General features: G+C 42.5%; 1 protein-coding gene across 4 annotated transcripts in view; it reads left to right on the forward strand.

Moving 5' to 3' along the window:
* The first annotated feature begins 7,687 nt into the window (after positions 1 to 7,687).
* Positions 7,688 to 22,626, forward strand: part of bcl11ba (BCL11 transcription factor B a) — a 167,736-nt gene continuing 152,797 nt past the window's right edge. For 2 of the 4 annotated variants that reach the window (XM_048538150.2, XM_048538155.2), the window contains exons 1-2: positions 7,688 to 8,277; positions 13,905 to 14,258. In XM_048538150.2, the coding sequence (XP_048394107.1) occupies positions 8,223 to 8,277; positions 13,905 to 14,258 (409 nt within the window). In that variant the 5' untranslated portion in view covers positions 7,688 to 8,222. Of the gene's footprint in view, positions 8,278 to 10,622; positions 10,708 to 13,904; positions 14,259 to 22,626 lie in introns of those variants that run through there. The other 2 variants (XM_048538153.2, XM_048538154.2) reach the window with 2 other exon arrangements.

Consider the following 22,626-nt stretch of genomic DNA (forward strand, 5'->3'; position numbering starts at 1 on the left):
ACAACAGGTACCACTACACTTTTTTATTCACTCTTAAATAAATGCACAAATACATATTGAAAATTAGATACAAACCTTTATGTCGAGAGTTAAGTTTGTCAATAAACTGCTGGAAATAGGTTACAACTTGTCAGTTGTTCCTGCCTCTGAACAGCGATGTTTAACCCCATGATACGTATTTTGGGTAGGGTAATTACTGCAAATGTAATTTTTTTTGCTTGCTTTGTTGAAGTTTCATGGTCACACTGCAATATTTGGGAACATAGAAATAAAATGAATACCTGTGATAAAGTTTTTAAATATCATAAATCCCCCACACACTCTAAAATTGCAATTCCCCATTGAATGAATTACATAATGTGGTAGATGTTAGCTGTAGTCACTTTTTGAATGGAAAATAGAAAATAATTTGAGTTGTGCTCCTTTTGAAAGATCATTTCTTTGTAATAGACCAACAAATATCCAACTTGGGTTAGCTGATGCTAGCTCTCAACTATGAAGATTCCACCATATTGTGATTAAGTGACTGAATGTACAATGTATGGTCTTGCCACCAAAAGCTCCTGTTCAGTTTTTTTTATATAAAGCACATCACATTTACTTAGAGTGATGATTACGAATGTAGTTGCAAGCAGCTATTTTGCACAACAGAGGTTTCTCTATGTGTCTATTGTCTCTGAATGAATGCCTCTCAATATGAGCCCTGGGTTTATGTGTGCCTGTGTGTGTGTGTGTGTGTGTGTGTGTCTATGACTGTGCGTGTGTGCACGTGTGAATCAATTACATTATCATCAAATTGATCATGCTGCACGATAGGATGGCAAAGATAATTTGAACAAACAATAATTTGACACAATTAATTTCTGCTTCCCTCTTTTTGACGTTCTCAACCAGACACGCCACTGACCAGTTCAGTGGAAAGCTAGCCTCAAGTCACCTTTGATGAGACAGATGAGTTTGAATACCAAATTTTCACTTGCGACTTTTTGACTGTAAACGAGACCACAGACAAGAAGTAAACCCACTCTCCAGCGAGAGAATCAGGGGTTATAAGGATAGGAAAAGATGATCTCATTGAATAGTGCAGTGGAACCGCTGGGCCGAATGGCCTACTTTTGCCGCAAGTCTTCTGGTTTTATGATCAGTTGGGATCTATTAAATTCCTCTGGACCATGTCATGATTCTTGTGGCCCAGCCTTTGCTTTGGAATTGTCTCCAGGTTATTGTTTGACGCTATTCTGATACTGCGTCACAAAAGGTGTCTGCAGTGTATGTCGTGATAGCAAACATCACACTTTAGCCAGTGTGCCACAGACTCGCTGAGCGGTATTTATAGTCGGGATTGGGTGCATCTATAGTTATACTTTCAAAGACAAGGTCTGCACGCCTTGGTTCAAACCCGTAACCATTCCTATCGCAGTCGCGGCCAGGAATGTATTTTTTTAAATGCAGCAATCAAAATGAAAGTTAGCTAAAGTTTGCAGGCTTTCTTTTGTGGCCTATTTCTCTGCTGATGGCGAATCTTCAAGTGTGAGTCAAGTTAGTTGTTAGCAGGACGGTGAGGGAGATCATAACTCGAAGCTGATCCTCAACGAGTTATTGAATAATGGATATGCATTATGCCGTACCAGCCTCTTAACCCTTTATGGGCTTCTGTGGGTAGCTGATGGCGAACAGTACTACAGTCTGTCATTGACAGACGGATGATTCAGAGCGTTTCACATTTTGCTGCTCACGAAAAATTGATCAGCAGGGAAAGCCATCCGTCCAGTGTGTGTCGTACAATTAATGCAGGCGCAATACTATACTATATGCCAGGAAAAATTTGGCTGCAAGTAGCTGGTGCCAATGGTGTGCTGCACATGTCAATCTATGTGTACGTACTTTTATTTGCATTGAATGCCTGACAATGCGATTTGTTGCCAGAAGTAACCTTCTTTAATTGGAGAACAGAAACAAACATTCAAGACGCAGCATATGTTAAAAACTCCTGCGTTAAAACATCACTAGCAAATGCTAACATACACAGCTGTTGCCAGTCCTACAGGGCACAGGTTAGACGGAAAGCATCTTCAAATATGCTTCCATGCCAGTTCTAGCGAGTTTTTTTTTCCATTTTATAAAATAAAGAAAGATGAGGGAAAATAATATCTTTAGTATTCACCCTACTGAAAAAAAACCAGCAAAAAGAAAATACAAATGTAAGGAACTGTTCCCGGTATGGGAATATGCAGATGAGCTGTATTCCGCTAGGAAATGTGTGTGTGAAACTCCACCTCATGTTAAACTAACTGTTTTTAACGGTATGTGGCAGGTGAAACAGATATAGCATAGACTTAATTTATTTTACAACCTTAGTTTTTCAAACATCCAACTGTGTGCATATCGGAGTCTCGCTCGGGAGGGCACAGTTTAGAATTGTAGGGCAGTGAATTCCGTGTATAATAGAATTTATTGCAAATAAAGTTGTCAGTTGCGGTACAATAATCACTCACAACATATTAAAGGATAAAAAGAAACCATATAGATGGAAATAGTATTGCAAGTGGGGTGCCTGGTAGCAATAGTTGAAAATTCCTCGATTCTTATTCAGAGGTAATGATTATAGATGATATAATTTGTTTATTCCTTTTTTTCTCCTTATCCGTAAGATTGTCCTGATATATCTCAAAAATAAAGAGTTTGTTCTCCTGAATATTCTCTTGCTGCAAGGGGAGGCATGAAATAGATTGTGTTTCTCTCATTTTATTTGTGCACTGTTTATTCATTGTTATTGGAACGGTCGGGGGTGGTGGTGGAAGGAGTGGAAGGGACAGTTTGACCGAACAGAACAGTTCATGTCGGGACATCACTGAATAAAAACTTCCAGGAATACTTTAGGTGCAATCAGAATTGGCACTTCTACGCTCTGCCCTATTCTCAATGGGTCTGCTTGCCCCAGTCTCCACAGACAGAGCCGCACACCTCGAGGTTAGCTCCCGCTTGGGGTTTACCTGCTCTCTGAGGTTCTTTCTACATCTTTCCCTTCCATCTTTCAGTCCGTGGTTCTCCCGAACCAGCATCCGAAGAGTTACAAACTTCGTAAAAAAGAAGGCAAACTAGAGGTGCCACAATCTTAAGTTGTACCCCCTTTCCCCTGATCAGCATTGGTGAATCAGTTACAAGTCAGGGTGGGTGGTGGGATGGGGGCAATTGTTAGCGCTGGTTACCTGTTTCAATCTCGGAAAAGCTTGGGTGACAGGGACTGCAGTATCTGAAGGAGGAAAATCCTTCTTCCCTTCTCTGTCTGCTACCCCCACTGTCAAAGCAGAATCTCTCACTGACTTGTGATAGAATGATATTGACTGATGGAGGGGAAACGGTGTTGTGTGGAAAGAGAGAAAAAGTCTCGAGATAGTCCTTCAAACACGTTGATGGGGGAAGGAATAGAATTAGCAGACACCGACTTTTGTTTGCTATTTAAATACCTTTCAAACAAATTGTTTTTTCTTCCCCCCCCCCCGTCTAAATTAGCTGCTGCCAGCCACAGCACAGAAAGTTAAATGATGTCAGTGCAAATGTCCTTTCTGTGTACGAGCTTGGCGAACGGAAGGCCCCCTATCTAAAATCAAACCAATTCATTTAGTCAGAAAGATGATTGGAAAATGTTACTGTGAGTGGCTATTAGCAGTTTAGCACTGCTCAATTTAGCCCGTGTCTGTTAGTTTTTGATTTGTGAGAGGGCGATTATACTTTATCTAATAAACTAACAAATATGCCGTGGTGTTAATCATTCATTCCTACTTTCAATAACAAACGGCAGTAAGACTGAATCTCCCGCTCTATAAACATGAGTGGTGTGTATGCCTCTTACTGTGTTGTGAAATAATTTCTGCTTTGCAGATTCAAACTCCTTCCGCAAAAAATAAAATCTGAAGTTTTATTGTGTTTTGCTCGCGGTGCGGTGATTTGAATGCCCTCCAGTTTAATAACAAAGCAGATTTTAACCTTTTTAAAATAAAAATGCCCGTTTATATTTAAGCAGCAAAAGGCACTGTTTTACACAATGCCACACTGGGATTGTAGCCGAAGATTTCTCTAATCAATATTGAGGTGTGGCTTTGTACAGACGAGGTATCTGTGTTTAATTAGCAGTCAATGGTTTAGTTTTTTTCCGCTTCTGATCATACAAGGCCAGCGGTGGGGGAGACTATCAAATCTTACATATTATGCCAAAAGCATCATTTCCACCCCTAACCTTTCCCCATCGTAATTAATAACGTGTGTGGTGTATGACTGAATATATAATCGTGTTAACCCGTGCACTGGCGGCCGCTCACTCCTTGCTCTCATTCTTTTAGATCGAAAATAAAACTCTTCGGAAAAGATGCAGGCGAACATTTACTGATTGACTCTTTCAGCTCGACACCTCCCGTCCGCGCCCCCCTCCCCCCAGCAGTCCCCGGCGCCCCTCTGCCTTAATGTTTGCGCGTTATTTTGGATTTGCGGCAAAGCGACGCTTCCTCCCAGTTTGAGCGCTTTGTAGCCGGTTTACGGATAGAATCCTTGCAAACGCACTTTGAAATATAATTGGAAGGGGGAATCGGACGCGCAGCACCGAGTGGCCAGAGCGCCGTGCCTGGATGTGAATGAATGTTGGTCCGACACCAGTAGCAGATCCTAGTTGCGGAGGGAGCCGGATGAATCTGTACATCACCGCCTCTCCTCCACACCGCCCCCCCCCCCCGAGCTCTAAAAAGAATCGCTAAAATACATCAAACGTTTCATTAAGCAGTTGTTGCCAACTCTGTAGTTCTCCGATGAGACCGTGTGTGTGCATTGTGCGTGAGTCACTATCTATACAATGCGCTCTATTGCCAGTTGCAATGCAATGTATTTCCTTGAGAGAGAAAAAAAAACCGACTGCAAACATAGCAGTAAGTAGCTCTCAGCAGCTCTGCGCTGCTCCGGTTTAACAGACGTGCGCGTACGAGCATAATTGCAGATGAATGAATACCTTCCAGCCCTCCCTTCCTACCCCTCCTCCCCTCTTAAGCAGTTAAGCCCTTATTTTTAAAATACAATCCCTTGAAACGAAAACCCCACGCACTCTACTCCGAAAGTTCATTATTTTAATAAATGTATATGTAATGAAGAGCTGCCAGAAAGTGTCAGTTAGGGGGAGTCCGGTTTAACTTTCAAATCGCTGTCCGAGAAAGTTTGGGGGGAAATAAGATATTTCCGAGGAAAAAATGTCACTGTAGACTTAAAGTTAGGGATATTGAGAGGGATGGGGGTAAAGAAAAGTTTTTTTAAAAAGATGCTGTCAAGAAGAGTGATGATTTATTTTTAAAGCAAAATAGGTAAATGGCTGAAAAGACAATGGATGGAAAGTTATTCCCATGGATTAATATGTTTGCTGTGGAAAACAATATATACATACAATTTACAAAAGGCAACGAAGTTTATTTCTCGACATTATTCTTAAATGAAAAAGAAAACAAGTTGATAAATACAACGAAAATTTTTGCTGTGAATACATTTTTTAAAAAACAACCTCTGCATCTTGCAGAAGACAATGACTTTTTAGGTATTGTGTTTTATTTACAACATGCAGGCAACTTGCAGCATGCAATGAAAACTTTTTTTGGGATTTTAAAGATAGTTTTCATGCAGCTTGTAAAATAATTCAAAAGTTTGTTTTTAGGGATCCGTGATTTTATTTATAATACACATGCAACTTGCAGAGGGCAAAGAGAATTATAAGCTTTTTTGTTCTTAAAGTGAGTGCCGTGCATTTGCTGTGTGATGTGGGGTCAAGTAATTTGACAGAAAAGTAGTGTGTGAATTGAGGTGTATGTGAGGACAAAGGTTTGTAAAGAGAGGTGGATGTGAGCAGAGGTGTGTATACGAGAAGCTGTGTGAAAAGTCTGTGAAGAGGTGTGTGTTTGTGAGGAGAGGTGATGGGTGTGTGAGGAGGGTATGTGTGAAAAGGAGGGGAGGTGTGTAAAGAGGTGTGTGTGTGACGGAGAGGAGAGACATATGTCAGGTGTGTGTATGTAAGTGAAGAGGTGTGAAAAATAAGGAAACAGTGTATGGCAGGAATTGTGTGTGTATGAAGATGTGTGTATCTGTGATGAGAGGAGGTGCGTGTGTGGGACGAGGTTTGAGGAAAGGAGTTGTGTGAGGATAGGATGTATTCAAGGAGTAATGTATGTGAGAAGTGGTGTATGTGGGGAGCTGTCTGTATGTGAGGAGTGGTGTGTGAATAGGAGTGTGTAAGAAGAGGTGTGTGTGACGAGGTCTGTGTATGTGACAGAGATGTGTCAGAACGTGTGTGTGAAGGGAGCTGTGTGAACAGAGGAGGTGTGCGTGGACAGGTGTGGTGTGGAGAGGTACGTGTGAGAGGTGTGAGAACAGAGGAGGTGTGTGTGTGGAGAGGTGTGTGTGAGAGGAGAGATGTATGGAGAGGTGTGTGTGAGAAGAGACTGTGTGAACAGAGGTGTGTGTGAGTAGAGATTTGTGTCTGTGAGGAGAAGTGTGTGTGAAGAGAGATGTGCATGAGGAGAGCTGTGTACGAGGACAGCTGTGTGAGAGGGGAGGTGTGTGTGAACGGAGGTGTGTGTGAGGGGAGCTGTGTAAGGGGAGGTGTGGGTGAGAAAGGAGAGGTGCGTGAGAAAGGAGAGGTGTGTGTGTGAGAGAGGGGAGGTGTGTGTGTGTGAGGAGAGGTGTGTGAGGTGAGTAGACGTGTGTGTGAGGAGGGTAGAGGAGAGGTGTGTGAGAGGAGGTGTGTGAGGAGAGGAGAGGTGTGTGTGAGGAGAGGAGAGGTTTGTGAGAGAAGGAGAGGTGTGTGACAGGAGGAGTGTGTGAGGGGAGGAGCAGTGTGTGAGGAGAGGAGAGGTTTGTGTGAGGAGAGGAGAGGAGAGGTTTGTGAGAGGAGAGGATTTGTGAGGAGAGGAGAGGTGTGTGTGAGGAGAGGAGAGGTTTGTGAGAGGAGGTGTGAGGAGAGGAGAGGTGTGTGTGAGGGGAGGAGTGGTGTGTGAGGAGAGGAGAGGTGTGTGTGAGGAGAGGAGAGGTTTGTGAGAGGAGAGGAGATGTGAGAGGAGAGGAGGTGTGAGAGGAGAGGTGTGTGTGAGGAGAGGAGAGGTTTGTGAGGAGGTGTGAGGAGAGGAGAGGTGTGTGTGAGGGGAGGAGTGGTGTGTGAGGAGAGGAGAGGGTGTGTGAGGAGAGGAGAGGTTTGTGAGAGGAGAGATGTGAGAGGAGAGGAGGTTTGAGAGGAGAGGAGGTGTGAGGAGAGGAGAGGTGTGTGTGAGGAGAGGAGAGGTGTGTGTGAGGAGAGGAGACGTGTGTGAGAGGAGGAGAAGTGTGTCAGGAGGCGTGTGTGAGGAGAGGTGTGTGAGAGGAGAGGAGGTGTGAGGTGAGGAGATGTGTGTCAGGAGGCGTGTGAGGAGAGGAGAGGTGTGTGTGAGGGGAGAGGTGTGTGTGAGGGGGGGAGAGGTGTGTCTGGAGGCGTGTGTGAGGGGAGGAGAGGTGTGTGTGAGGAGAGGAGACGTGTGTGAGAGGAGGAGAAGTGTGTCAGGAGGCGTGTGTGAGGAGAGGTGTGTGAGAGGAGAGGAGGTGTGAGGTGAGGAGATGTGTGTCAGGAGGCGTGTGAGGAGAGGAGAGGTGTGTGTGAGGGGAGAGGTGTGTGTGAGGGGGGGAGAGGTGTGTCTGGAGGCGTGTGTGAGAGAGAAAGACACACAACCAAGTCTCGGCTCTGCCTGGGAAAGTGGGCGAAACGAGGAAGGCTTCTTTTTTTAACTCCCTCCCTCTCTCTCTCGACAATGTGATGCCTTTGCCAGTAGTAGCCCCCATTGAGCTGGCGGCTAATTCAACATCGGGGCTTTGACGTTCAAGTTCGCGGGCGCGTCACGTCCGCACTTGAACTTGACAGTGTATGTGTGTGAGAGAGAGTCTGTGTGTGTATGTGAGAGAGAGCGTGTGTGTGTGTGTGAGTGAAAGCCGCTGTCAGAGTCTGTCTGTCTGTCTCATGTGTATATGTGTGTGTGTCTATGTGTGTACACTAGCAGCTCTCTGCCCCCCTCTCTCTCCCTCCCTCCCTCCCTCTCTCACACTGACGGCCGTCCCACAATCCATCTCCATCCGCCATCTTTGCATTATTTCCAATTTATTTTCTGTCAGGGGCTCTGATGAAGATATTTTTCTCTGGAGTCTCCGGCTTTCCGCTCCAGATGTGACCGACTATGTCTCGCCGCAAGCAAGGCAACCCTCAGCATTTAAGTAAAAGGGAATTTTCGCGTAAGTAACCATTCAGAGAGAGACAAAATGATAACAATTATTATAATAATGATGGTTATAATAAATAAAACAGCCCTCTTCTTTTTATTCCCCTCAGAATTTTCTTTTTTTTGAGAAACAAATTTCCTAACCCACTATAAATTGTTTTAATATCTCAGGCTGTTTTTGCGCGCGTGTGTGTGTGTGTGTGTGTGTGTTTGTTTTTCTCTCTCTATATTTTTTCTCCTCCCCTTCCACTTTTTTTAAACTAATGTTTGAGGTGGATTGCACAGGAGGAATGACAACAAAACACTGAGACTTTTAAAAAATTCTGGCGGAGTTATTTCTTTTTTTCTTCCAGATCTCTCTGCTTTCTTTATTTCTTGTTGGATTGAAGATCGGTCTGTGGAAATTCGCTCGCTAGTTTGATTTATAATTTTACCCCTCCCAGAGGAAAAAAAAGGAGGAAAAATAAATTTTGAAAAGCCCTCCTTCCCCTGCGTTGTACAGTTTTGCAACGAGGGGACATCGCTTGGATTTTTGTAAACATTTTTTTAAATACCGGGGAAAGTTGCAAAATAAAAGATTTTTACGCTCTTTGCTTGGAGGATCTCTCGGGCTTTTTTTCCCCCTTTGCAAACATATTGCTTTTGCGCGTAATTTAATTTTTGTTTCTTGCCGGACGCCCCCCCCCCCACCACTACCACCTCCACCTCCTTTCCTGCAACCACTTACTCCTACTTACTTACTTGTACCGTTTGTGTGTCTATGCGTCTGGTTGGTGCGGGGCGGGGGGGGGGGAGGAATGAGGACAGGAGCTGGGGAAAGAAAGGGGATGAAAAGAAAGGAGGTTTTAAAAAAAGTTTGTGCAATAGCGCGTTGGAGTTCTTTCTTTGCATTGATGATTGCACGGGGGTTTGTTCTTGCATGTTTTTGGGTGTTTGGGGCGAATTCTGTGTGTGTGTGTGTGTGTGTGTAAAATCGGGAGAATGTTTGAAAAGTTGCGAGTGGCGCGTGGAGCGGAGCTGCCCAGCGCGAGGCGGCGGATCGCAACGTTCCAAACGTGGCCAAATAAGGAGAAAGTCGGAATATTTATGTCCCTTATTTCTGCTAAAAATTTAAATAAATATATTCTTTTCTTGCCCCCCCACCCGCTCCCTCTCTCTCTCCCTCCTCCTCCCGACCTTCCCCGAAATAAAAAAAGAGCAATAAATGCACTCCGCTGCTTGCGAGGTTAGGAAATAAAAGCCCCCCGTATCTTTTTCTTTGCGAATCAAGGTCTCGTCGCTGCTTTGCTTTTTCTTAAAAAAAATTCTACATATATGTAAATATTTATATATTAATATATATATGTTTCGAGTTGGGCAGCATTTTTGTTTTTTGTCTAAAATTCTCGGGGATTTCATTTTGCTTTCCACCCCCCTTCCCTCTCTGTCTCACACACACAGATACACAGTTTCTCTTGCAAATTAATAAATTTGCAGTGGGATCTTTGCAATAAGGTGTGTGTGTGTTTTCTCTTGTGTGTGAAGAAATAATGTTATTTTTTCTCCGGTTGTTGCGTCGCGTGTGTCCGTGCAAAGGTCGGAATATCATTTTCTTTTTCGATGGAGATCGGTTCCATTTTTCTTGCAAAGAAAAGGTAAATGCATTTTTAATACGGCTGGGGCTCCTGGAGAGGATCGCCTGTATTGAGATATTGGGCATTTTTGGTTTTAAAAAGGAACATTTTAGGCAGAAATACAGAATGCTGCGAATTGTTAAAAATTGTACATATGTGTGGAGAATAAATCCGACCCTTTTGTTTTATCATTTAAAACGTGTCTGCATGTCAGACAAGATGCACGTTGCTGTATTTATGGGGGTTTAAAGCGCACTTTTTGGTTTGAGAGATCCTGTAACTCGCTGAAAAGGTAAATACATGTGAGACATTTTGCCGTTCTTTATTCTTTGACAGCCTAATAGTGTTGGGGAGAGCGTGTGGAAGACATTAAAAGTATAACGATTTAGTTTCATTCTGAAAATGAATCTGTCCCAACCCATTGCATGCATTTTTTAAAAAATTAATTGGCGGTAAATCGGAATACCTCTCGCCACACACGTTCTCTTTAGGTTGCATTTATTTTAATGCGCATTTCTAAGTAGGTTATTTTCTTTCATTCTATACTCACGCTTCTCACCCTCCCAAAAAAATTCTGCTCTTCCCGAGAAAATTCGCGCTCTCCTCCACACCTTTCATACAGCCACAGAGAATGAATACCACACGCCCGATGCGATTCCACCTCCTCCTCCTCCCCCCCCCCCCTTTTTCTTTTTGCACCGTACGGTGCAGACAGTACTGGACGCTTTTTAATGCCACTTTTTCACGCGATCCGCGCAATTTGCCATCCAGTAATTTCCATATTGTATAAATCGCCTCCGTAACAGTCGCTGGGTAGTCGATGCATATCTGTATGTTGGTGTGATGGTTTGTGTGTGCGTGTGTGTGTGTGTGTGTTTTGGGGGTGGGGGCGGTGAGGATGTATCGGGTGAGAGAGCTAAAAAATTTCATATGCAGTATGTGCGTTTTGTTTTGCATGTGTTTGCTATCGAAATTTCTGCAATGTTGAAGTGCATTGCTGCAAGGGATCTGTCTGGCTGCGGGCAGATTATTGAGCGGCTGTAGAGACGGAGGAGGGTTAGACATTGAACTTGGGCTTGTGCAGGGTCTGAGTTAGACTCCTTTTTGGCTGCCTTTGTGTTTGAATAAAGGGTTGATGAAAGGGAAGGAGGGGGGTGGGGTCGGGGCAGAGAGTATGTGCTTGAAATTCCCATTGCAGCCGATCGCCGTTGCTTTGCACTGAAAGCCAGAGGGTGTTGCGCGCCGGAAGCACGCTGTGGAAAAGGAACATTTTTTGTTAATTTTAAAAAAAGAGAAAAACCTTCGTAAACGTACTGTCGGCAATGAGTCAGATTTAGATAGTTATAATTGTAATAAACTTTGTCCAGGTTTCCAACTTAAAGCGCGTGGGTCCCGCGCTGCTGAGCGGCAGTAACGTGCAGCTGCCGCAAGGGGGCGCTCTAAGTCAACTCATAATGCCTCGAGAACCAGGAAACCTGTTCTAGTAGCCAGCAGCAGACCCATTTACCTGTATTACTGTCAGGCATACATAATACACACAACCCTCCTAAGTATAAAGCATTTACTGCAGCATTCCACCGTTGTATTTTTTTCAGTGCAGTATAATCTCATTTTTTTCTAGAAGAATATGCCATATTTTTCCACTGTTGCTATTCTTTCAATGTGCTATAATCTCATTATTATTGACGAAAAATATATTATATCTTTGCTCCATTTCCAGTATCTCTCTCTCTGTGCGTCAACTTCTGGTACAACACAATCAGAATCATATTGGTGAAACCCAAATGCCGCGTTGGTCTTCAGAGGAACTTAAACCATTTTGCAGATGGGAGGGAGGGAGATTGTAGTTAAAATAATAACATGAAACATCCAAAAGCAATTTTTTGATATTGGCCTTATTTGAATTAATTGGAATATTGTACAGCATCACACAACGAAAATGTAAAAGTGTGCATCCTGTTTTGTTTTCTCAAAAGTGTGCTGCTTTTGTCTGTTTGTGGCTGGGGAGAAAAATATATTTGCCATACCTTTGAAAAATATTTAGGCTACTGTAGTGATGTGCTTTTGTTTTTAAACTAAAGGTGGATAATCAGAGAGAGAGAGAGAGAGAGATGTGGTTGAAAACAATAAATATATCAGTTTGAAAGCTATTAGTTGAATGTTGTGAAGCAGGCATTTTAACAAAATGTGATCGTGTTTGTTTTGTTGCGGAGTTGCTTTAAACTAGCAAAGCCCAAACTACTGCATAGAGGAGAGAGAGAAACAGAGCATGACTTTGAGGGATGCTTTTGAGCTCGTACCCTTCCTTCATTGTTTTTGAGCTCATAAAACCCAGGAATAAAGCAAAAAGTGCCTTAAGCAAGTTATTTAGAAATAAATTAAAGCAGAGGGGATGCACTTCAGCAGTTGTACACACGTCAATGAGTAGGTTAGATGAATATCATCATTTTCTTGCTAAAGTGACAGCAGATGTGGGAATTGATTAATGATGGAACAATCACTGCAAGTCTATTTGCCTTTTCTGAGTCTTCATATATTAAATATTGCAGATTTTATTTTGTATATCAGATGCAGATTTTTTGGTTGCTTGGAGAGTTGGTGTTATGTCACAATTACATTGTTTGCTGTTGTATATGAAAATTATTTGCTGCTCATTTTGACTTGTATTTTCGTAGGGTTCGGTTTTTAGAGAATAAATAAGATTGTTTTGTCCGTACACGTCTGTTTGTACACTCTAGTTTGTTGGGATCAGTTTTGCTGCTGATTAATATTCCTTGAGAACCGGTTAAGGGTTTTCAAATAATGCGGAAAAAGATTGTATTACTGAAATAATGAGGCTTCTTGTAATCCTGTGACAGAGCAAGTTGTTAAACTTTGAGCGACTGTCTGTGGAGAGCAGTAAAATGTTACGTGCTTGTCGGTACAATAGCTGGGGAGCTGAGAGGAGGCAGATGAATCAGAACATTCCTATTCATGCTTTGTCTTCCCAATCTCTTTCTCTTTCTCTTTCTCTCTCTTTCCCCTTCTACCTCTTTGTTATTCACGCTTGCTAATTGTACCTATAAATGTAGAAAACCGTATACAAAATTTTCAATGTGATGTTCCTCCGCAGCCGCACAACTTGATGAAGTGACTCGTCCGGTTTCTTTACGTGGATACAAAAATAAAATGGGTGAATGTTTTAAAAATAGCTCCATGACAGCGTTACCATCAGCTTAACAAAGGGCCCTACAAACCACGAGTTGTGACGTTTTCATAATAAAAATGCACTTCTTTGCACTAAGTTTTTTTTTGTTTTGGTTGGGAAGGAACAAGGGAGGGAAAATTATTCTCACTGATTACTCCACTACCTTTCTCGCTCAGTGTACAACTGTTGTTAGCTGTCAGTAATTCTCGCAGACTTGTAATGCAGGTTTAAGGTGGGGAGGAGTTGGGAAGAGACTCGGCTAATATGCCCCTTCACGTGTGAAAAGAATAGTCAACCTTGGGTCTTGTGATTGACTCCCATACTTGACACAATGAGAATAAACCCCCAAGTCAAGATATCAGTAAATGTGAAATTAATCTGAATAGGGCACGGTATCACTGTAAAATTTATCTAGATTTGTGATAATCCAGGGTCTTTGTGTGAGAAAAGATAATTTATTTAGCATTTTTCAGGTAGAGTCTGAATATCTCTTGTATGATTCTCTACGCCTTGTTCCATTGACTTGTGTGTAAGGTGCAATTTTCCATATTCAACAAAATTTAAGGAAAATACATTTCTAGCCCTAAATTTTGGTTATTTCTATATCATCACTGCTTCATTTTGATGATTAAAACCAAAAAAAAAGTCCGTTTAAATGAGGGGAAGGGGTTTTTGGCCAATAAAAGTCTGGAGCTTGTATCCATGCAATATTTAAAATTGCATGCAAACTTACAAATGGGGATCGTGTTATTCAATGAATTCCTAACTAAAATCAGGCTCTCCTTTTTTGTTTCTCTTTTTCTCTTTTCCCTCCCTGTCTCTCTGTATTCCTGCACAAAGCAGAGGCTGACCATGTGGAAACGGCGAGCACGGACGAAGAGGACGCGGTCATGGCTGGGCCGGGCAGCGGTGTTGGCACTGGAGACCATGACCTACTGACCTGCGGGCAGTGCCAGGCGCACTTCCCGCTGGCTGACATCCTCGTCTTTATCGAGCACAAAAGGAAGCGGTGCAACGGTGCGGCCATCTGCTTCGAGAAGCCAGTGGATAAATCTAGCCCCTCTCCCCCACACCCGGAGCCCAGGAGAGTGTCTGAGCCCGTCGAGATCGGCATCCAAGTCACGCCCGAGGAGGACGACCGGCTGCTAACACCTACGAAAGGAATTTGCCCGAAGCAGGAGAATCTTGCAGGAGGTAATGTGTCTGGTACCACTCCGTGTACAGATAATTGCTTTGTTTTTGTTCCTAATTATGGATTAATAAGTGGATACGGTTGCAGTCATAGATCCCCTCTCTCTTTGCATCTCCCCAGGTACATATAGCATTTTGCCTTAAACCTTCATTGGCTGACCAGAAGCACTTATTTTCCAGATTGCTAGACAGATTTTAATAACATGCAGGGAAAAGGAAACAGTGCCTGTCTTATTTTGCAAGTTGCTTTCTTCTGCTACTACCTACACTGTATACAGCATGCATCAAGAAAATGATCTCACTACACACTATACACATACACACACATATTTTATATATATATATAATATATATGTATGCATACAGGCATACTCTATAAATAGTTAGGAGGAGGTACAGTTGGCCCTTGGTTTGTTTTTATTTTAAGCATTTTCAGAGCTTACTGTTCTTAAATATCAGTTCATTGCTGATACAGCAGAGAGGGCTCTTGGGATATGTACACTTTTTTGAGTGTAACTCTTCCAAAAGAGATCACTGTAGCTGTTCACAATGTCAAGTGAATTTAAGGAAACGCGTGTTCTAAGTCAGTCAGTGGTGACATGTGATACTTGGTACTTTTAATGGTTAATAGAATGTTAGATGTCTTTTTTTAAAAATATATTTTCCAATGCTAATTCTCACTCACTGTCATTAGGGGTCTAATTTTTATAGAAGGGAAGAAGAATCCGTGAGGTGTGCCCAGAATATAAAAGGAAGTGTTGACATTGTGCTGGCTAAAAATATGAACTGGGATTTCAACTCCAGCCTCTTTCTCTGACCCTTCACCTAGAGAAAGCTTTGTCCAACCTGGAGGGAGAACTTAACTGTGGCCAACAACAAAAAAGTTATATATAAATGGAATTTAGGCCTGAGGCCGAATCGTTGCCTTTCTGTTTTTTTTCAATCGGGTTTTAAATCTCCAAGCTTCTCTGCCTAGGTCTTTTGTGCTATGGAGTGATGATTATGGTGCTAGACGAGAGATCTGCATTTAGACCAAATGATCAAATGCTGCTTGTAACAAGTTAGATTTGATGAATAGCTGGCATTTATTGGGGGTCTGGATGGAGGGTGTGGGTGATGTGGTTTAATGGAGTAAAACAGACCAGCCCTGGTTTGATGTTTGGACTGTCCAAGGAAGAGTAACGGTTGAACTGTGTTAATACCATTTTAGTTATGCACTGTACAAAGTCTGTGAGCTGCACCACGGCAGCAGCGGAAGTGAAATTTGGGAGTGGTTGAGTCGGTGACTTGTCTGAGGTTAACAGGCCTCGTGATCAGCACCTCTTTGCTTTTCTTGTGTCGCATTTGCTTATATGTACACAAGAACATTAACTGTGTCAAAATTCTTCACTTAGGTTGCCTCTAATCAGTGAATTGTAGAAGATGTAACATTTCCGTGCTTGCTGTGGACTTTTCCACTCTTCATTCAGAATCTCTCATAAGAGGATACCACTTCCATTTAAAACAAAATACTTTTAATTATCTTTTAAAAGCTTCTTTAAACATAATGAGTATCATTGTCAGCGTCACTGCAGACATTGTTTCTTTGTAGGAAGACTTTAAAGGTTTAGCTTAAATTGGAATGTTGTGGAATTCTGTTTATTTCAAAGATTACAGCACATTGTACGAAGTGGAATGAAAGGTGGGTTATTTAGGCGGTTGAAGAATGTTTGAGATTTGAATGAGTAAGTTACTTTGAGGTTAGACATTTCTAAGCAATAGGGAGTGAGTTACCTGCGTTGTTTGTTCCTTCGGTGTGATTAACAAACTTCTTTGGAGCTTCTCAGGGCCTGAAAATGAAAAATTCATGAATTGGGTGACTTCAGCTTGTGCTGTATTGGACTCTTTCACATGACCTATATCTTCCTTTTGCCCTTCATATACACAAACATACCTATCACTGCGTTCGTCTCTCTGTAATTTAGAGAAATGCACATAAACACACGATTCAGACATGCAAATTTTGCCTTTTCTCTTGTTTGCTCCCTTTCACGAACATCCACCCTTTGTGTTTGTTTTCTTCTCCAGCCCCCACCACTATGTTGTGCTCGCATAACCATGTCTCTTTCTTTCTGTCTTTCACCCACTCAGACATGTAGATGCACATTTTGCCTTCTCCCTTTTCTGTCACACTCTCTCTCACTGTTTTTCTCTGTCACTATCTCACTCTCATTATCTCAACCCCACAATTCCTAAGAAGCTGCTTAGTTAAGTTTTAGTTAAATTTTTTTAGGTTTAAAAGAATGGGTGGGGTACCAGCCACTTTTAATGTCCCCGAGTAAGGGGCTTATCCAGAAATCCCAAAGTTATAATCAAAGCAGAATGGCCTTCTGATTTCCTTTGATGCCTTTGGCATTCGGAGAACTCATGAGCCCTAGTGGTTTGTTTGCCTTAGACTCATACAATGTCCTTGTTTTAAACAAAAAGAAAATTACAACATGGATTAGAAACCTGCAGATTTTAAAGAAAAATTTCAAGTTTTCTGCTAATTGATATTTAGCTTTCTTTTATTTTAAAAAATAGATAAGTTGTGTTCATGTTTGAGACAGAAAAATCAGATAATCTTAGCAGCCAGTCCCATGGCTTTCACAAAGGGGATGGAACTGTCTGATGGCTACTTCATTTTAAAAATGAAATTAGTGACTGTTTGTCACACGTTCATGTGTTGTAGTGTGATAATTATTGTCGTGCCACTGTTATTTCTGTCGTTCCTTCCTCACCACCTCCAACCCGAAACAAAGATTTGTTTCGAATTGGTTCCCACAATTTGTCACTGCCCTGGATTAACGCCCCCGGGAGAGAAACTGAAGAACTTCTTGGATTATAGCATATTGGAGTGCATCTTAATATCTAGGCATTCATGTTTGTAAACTGTACTCCTTAGCAGGTAGGAATTTAGGAGGAGATGAGCACCATCAATACTGCAAGGATGCACTTTGCCCAAGGAAAGTTATGGTGTCTGTTTTAGAATGCAGTCTGAAATTGAATGTCAGGTACCATTTGGTGCTCAGCATTTCTTTGCGTCTTATTTGTTTACAGTAAGCTTGGGAAAAATATTTCTATAGAACTTTGGAAATATATCCGTGGAAATGTGCCAGCACCTGCCGTGCGATGCACTCTTTTATAATTTGATTTGACTTGCAGTGTTTATGTTGTGCTTCCTTACACCTCACTTTGACTGATGGGCTTTCCTGTATTACACCAGGACTGCATTTTAACAAATTGAATAAAATTGTGGGCTCAAGAGATCTCTGTTCTTGGGTGTGCCGTTCTGTGCAAGTATCCATTAATGCACATGTGTACAAATGTATTCTCTCTGTCGCAGACACATGCTTGCCCGTTCATGATGTCTTTCTGTCAGTCACATAAATGCACTCACTTAGAAACTCGTGAAGATACGTACCATTACACACACGTACCTGTGTAAAGGCACATTCTGAAACATGCTTACATATGGATGTTCTCCCTCCTACAGGCATTCAGAAACATGCTGACACAGCACGTGTAACGTGCACATGCTCATGCCATTGGGCCTCTAACGCAATCTTAAGGTTTTTATGCAGTGTTTTATTTGGAGTCTTTACCTGACACATCCCCGATACAAAGCAGTAAGATCTGATTTTTTTTTGCCATTTATCTTCACAATTTACGTTTCAGAACTGAGTATGAAACTTGGCCAAGTTGATTCCCAGATCTGCCTTAACAGCCAGAGCTTCGCTTCCACTGTTACTGCTGATATCCAGAACCCTTTGGTTATATTATGGCTCAGCAGCTCAGTCCCCCCAGCCAGTGCTGTGGAACGTAGCCAGTTGAGTAAGCTTCACTTGAATTCCTAAATTCGGAACATAAACGTTTATTTCTTTATAATGGCCTTATATGATAAAACAAAAAGAGGTGAAAAAGGAGACTTTTTTTTGAAGGGGACATGGGAAAGAAAAAATTGCTCTGTCTGTCTCATTTTCCTGACTTTACATGTTTCTCTGTCTGTATATCTGTACCAGGCTTTGTTTTTCTGTTTCTCTGTGTTTATGCCTGTTGATGTCTCTGTCTCTGTCTGTACTGCTGTGCATTTATCTCCCTCCCTTTGCTGATTAAGTGTTTCTCTTTCTTTCCACTATATCTTTTCGCTCCCTCCTTATCCTGTCTGTTTCTAACTCTTTTTCTGTCTATCTCTCTCCCTGGTTTTATGTCCCTCTTTTTGTTTATTTTTTTCACAGAAATAGTCATTTTGAAAGGTTACTTTTCATCAGCTTACTTCAGCGTCAGGGGAGAGAGTGGAGAGAATGAATGGTGAAAAGCCACATGAAACATTATAAGATGATTTATAATGTGGAGCTGTTTGCCTTGAGAGATGCTTAATGATGGACTTCACTGCTACTTGGTGGATTGGACAGTGTGTTCTTTTGAGCCCTGTTCATATAACTTCTGAAACACATTTGGAGGACTGGCAGACAGTATTACTCAATATTCCCCCCCTCCATGAGTGGCTTTCTTTTCTCTTTAGAAATGAACTGCCTTCCCCTCTAGTTACCTCCCTTTTGCAAACTCATTGACTGTTGCTGTGGAAAGGTTCTACCAATCTTTTACTTCACTGACATGGTTTTCTGCATGCTTGAAGCTTGACATGTTAGTACTGGTAGGGCGTTGCAACTGTGGAACGCATTGGGAAGCCTAAGAACTGCTCCTACCTGACTGCCGCACAAGACGTGCACTTAGCAGTAGTGGGAGAGTGATGGTTGTGTCAGAGGGTCACTGGATGGTGGGTATTGAAGTGGTGTCTGGACTGTTTACTTCCACCTCCTAATTATTGTAAACCTGCCGCGCATGCACGCGCACACACTCTGCAGTGTACCTAAGACTACATGCCTCTTCATCCCGTTATCACTCAGCGACTTCCCATTGTTTTGCTAACACAGTGAGCTGATTCATTGAGTGGGGAAGAAAGCCCTTCCCTCCAGTTTTCAGGAAGGTGTCTTGAGGGTGAGTGGGAACTCCTGGAATGGGATGGTTAAACGAGAATGGACAGTTGAGCAGAGCTGCTCTGGAATGTAAAGAAAAGCACTTTTGAGGTTTTTGCTGTCTCATGCCAATTCAGTCTTGACCACCTCCTCTCTCCACATCCCAAAACTCAACTTCTCTAGTTCTGTGTTACATCTGCTGAAGCAAACCTCCTGTTATGTCGACAGTGAACTATCTGAAGTGAATGGGAAAGTGTGACCTAACACTGGGCAGGGAAAAGCTTTGTAAAGCTACCTACAGCTGCCTGTTGTTGGGGGTTGGATTTTCCCCCTTTGTATATCAGTTGTGTGTCAGAAAGTGCATTGCTAATAAAAATAATATCTAGTTTCCTTCTGGCTTACCCTTGAGGTCTGGCTGCGTTCTACCTTTATCTCTTCTTTCGAGCAATTGAACTTTAAAGATGTGGAGGTTGCTAGTTTACAGTGTAGTCTGCACACTTCTCCCTTTTACGCATTCTGTATGTTTCCTTTCTGGGATGATCCACTCCTGCTACATTGCAGTTTCTGCTGTTACTTAAGAAGGGCAGGGGAGGTCTGCTCATTATTCAGAGTTTGGGAGATGTTCAGTGGTCAGTGGAATCAGAGAAATCCATAGCTGGTGAATGTTTGTGTGGAGGGATATATGGTCCAAAGGTGGCAGTCCTAGCTTGTGAGTGTTTTAGGCTGAGGGGTGGGGAACACTGTTGCCTCTGCAGGTGCTGGCAGAAGGAAGCTCTTCAGGAGGCAGCTTGGCTCAGCAGGTCACACTCTTGCTGGTGAGTCAGATGTCTTTGAAACCCATTCCAAAGACTTGAGCACATAATTCAAGCTGGGGGAAGCTTTCTCTTGAGCTGTAAATTGAGATTATCTCCCATTCTCTGCTTGGGTGGATGAAAAATATCCCTTACTACAATACAAGAAGAGCCAATGGTACTGGGTCAATCATTGTTGGCAGGAGATAGTGGAAAGTATGAAGGCACCATAGTCCCAGAGGATCATTGGGCTGCCCTCGCATTACAGAGAGATGACTGGAGGTGGTTTAACATGAGAGTGACCATGCTTCAGATGTGCGGAGAGGTTGAGAAGGAGAGTCTTCACAGTAACCTCCATGTATAGCATAAAGTACAAGCCCAGTTATCCCGCTCCTGCTGGTTAACAGTGATGTCGCTGTACTTGTATATCTATCAGCGTGTGGATTGGTTTTTTATTCTACATCACTATCACCTGCTCTGACCCCACAGCATCATGCAGCCACTTGCTGGTGGTAATTTCCATTTTATGGGGAGGTGGTGACCTAACTATGATGTTCTTCATCTCAATCCTGAGGATTAAGGCCAGTGCTCTGGGAGCATGGAGTCAAATTATCCCATGGCATCTACTGGATTTTAAATTGACTAATAAATTACTGATGTAAAACTCGTGTCTGTAAGGTGGATCCTGATAAGTCCAGCTTGTTCACTAATGATCTCCCTTCAGGGGAAGAACCCTGCCGTGCTTACCCGATTTGGCCTCCATTTGTTTGAAGAACCCCTGCCACTTCCTTCTAGCAATGAGACTTTCTTCAGACTGCTCTCTGAAAAGGCCTAGCAAGCTCCTCAGTTCAAGAGCACTTAGGGATGGGCACCAAAAGCTGGCTTTGTCAAAGATGGCCATCTCCCATGAATGAATGAGAAAATGGAATACTGATAGGAATCTGGTTGCCGGCACGGATTCAGATCTGCACTGATTTCACATTATAATTATAGTCTTGCCTGTGTGTTTTACCATTCTCAACACTAGCTGGGAATATTTACCTGCAAGAAGCCTTATCCTGTTAAGTTTGGGATTTGTGTTTTCTTTTGCTTCCTCGCTCCTCGCTTTCATCCATGGTGCCTCTCTCTTTCCAATGGGAAAACTGAAGACTTGGTTTCATTTCAAATGTAACAGGGATGAAATAGATTATACGTACATTCACATGCAAGTAGCGGATTTTTGTTGGAGGCGTTATGGATCAACTCAGATGAACAGATGTGACGTGCCGGGGTGGTGGGTCAGGTGGGCTAAATGGCAGTAATTGAATAACAAATTGGGAGGTTTGTTTAATAGTCAGATGGGATGTCTACATTCTGATATACCACATGTTTGGTATCACATGCACTTGTAGCTTGGCTGATCTGTGCAGAGACGCCACTTGGTTTTTCAAATCACCATGTGATCGTGGAGTAGCTGGAATGTTGTGAGAACATTGGTGCCCTGTTTGGTGTGGTGTAATTTGTGGAATGTCCTGCAGAATTGTAATACCCCAAATCTGTGGATTTGCCTTTCTTGAGCTCCCTTTTGACTCAGTAGATATTTTTGGGGGAAATGATTCCCACTTTTCAACATTTGAAAGTGGCGTATAGAGCTAATCCTTCTTGTATCCTTAAGAAGGGGTAGTGCCTGTTTCCTTTCTAATTTGAAGGCAGGTTATAGTAAGCATGAAGACTACACTGGATGAGCTTTGGTGCTTGCTTACTTATTAAGCCTAGCTTTTGTTCAACAGTATTTGTTCCTTCAGAACCTGGTAGACAGCAATGATGGGTGCCTTTGTTTTAATGACACAGGTTGTTGGCGTTGCTTCCATTCCCTGGCAACGTTTTAACTTCCTGTGGCAATGATTTTAAAGAAGAAAACCTCTCCCTGCCCCCTTGCTGCCTGCTATTGTCCAACTGGCAACAGTCTGCGTCCATGCCTGGCACCGATTCAAAGTCTTTCACAGTTAGGTTTTTATTATCTTTTTTTTTTGTTTTTAAATAAAAACACACACACCGTGAACTGTGAGCTGCCAATTCAGTTGCAGCACTCAGCCAGTGGAGAGTCAATGCAAGTGCAGAATGCGCTGTGGCAATGCAGTTCTGTTCTTTGCTGTTTAGAGTGGGAGCGTGTCACCAAATCCTTGTGTAGTCGTCTAACCCTTGTTTTGTTAATGAAAAAAACGTTTGAGTTTATGCAGCACCATTTTCAACTTTCTTGTAGTCACTGGTGTAGTAAAGTAGGAAATGTGACAGCCGCTTTGCATACAGCACTTGTTTACAAAACAGCAATGAGATAAAAGGATCGGGTTTGTTTTTTTTTAGGGATGTTGGTAAAGAGATAAATATCGCCTGTGCTTCTTTGACATATTGCCATAGTTGTAACAGCGTATACCACAGTTAAGACTGTAATTCTAGGTGGGCCAGAGGGCTTGCTCATTGTCAAGAGCACTGTCTGAAAGTTCCTAAAATGTGAGGGTTGTGGACTGGATTAGAGGGTGAAGCTCCTTAGTGCAGGCAGTTGTAGTCATGCCAGGCTGGTATATTCCTCTGTAATAAAATGTG

This window comes from Stegostoma tigrinum, chromosome 10 (assembly GCF_030684315.1).
Source record: "Stegostoma tigrinum isolate sSteTig4 chromosome 10, sSteTig4.hap1, whole genome shotgun sequence".
Classification (NCBI taxonomy): Eukaryota; Metazoa; Chordata; class Chondrichthyes; order Orectolobiformes; family Stegostomatidae; genus Stegostoma; species Stegostoma tigrinum.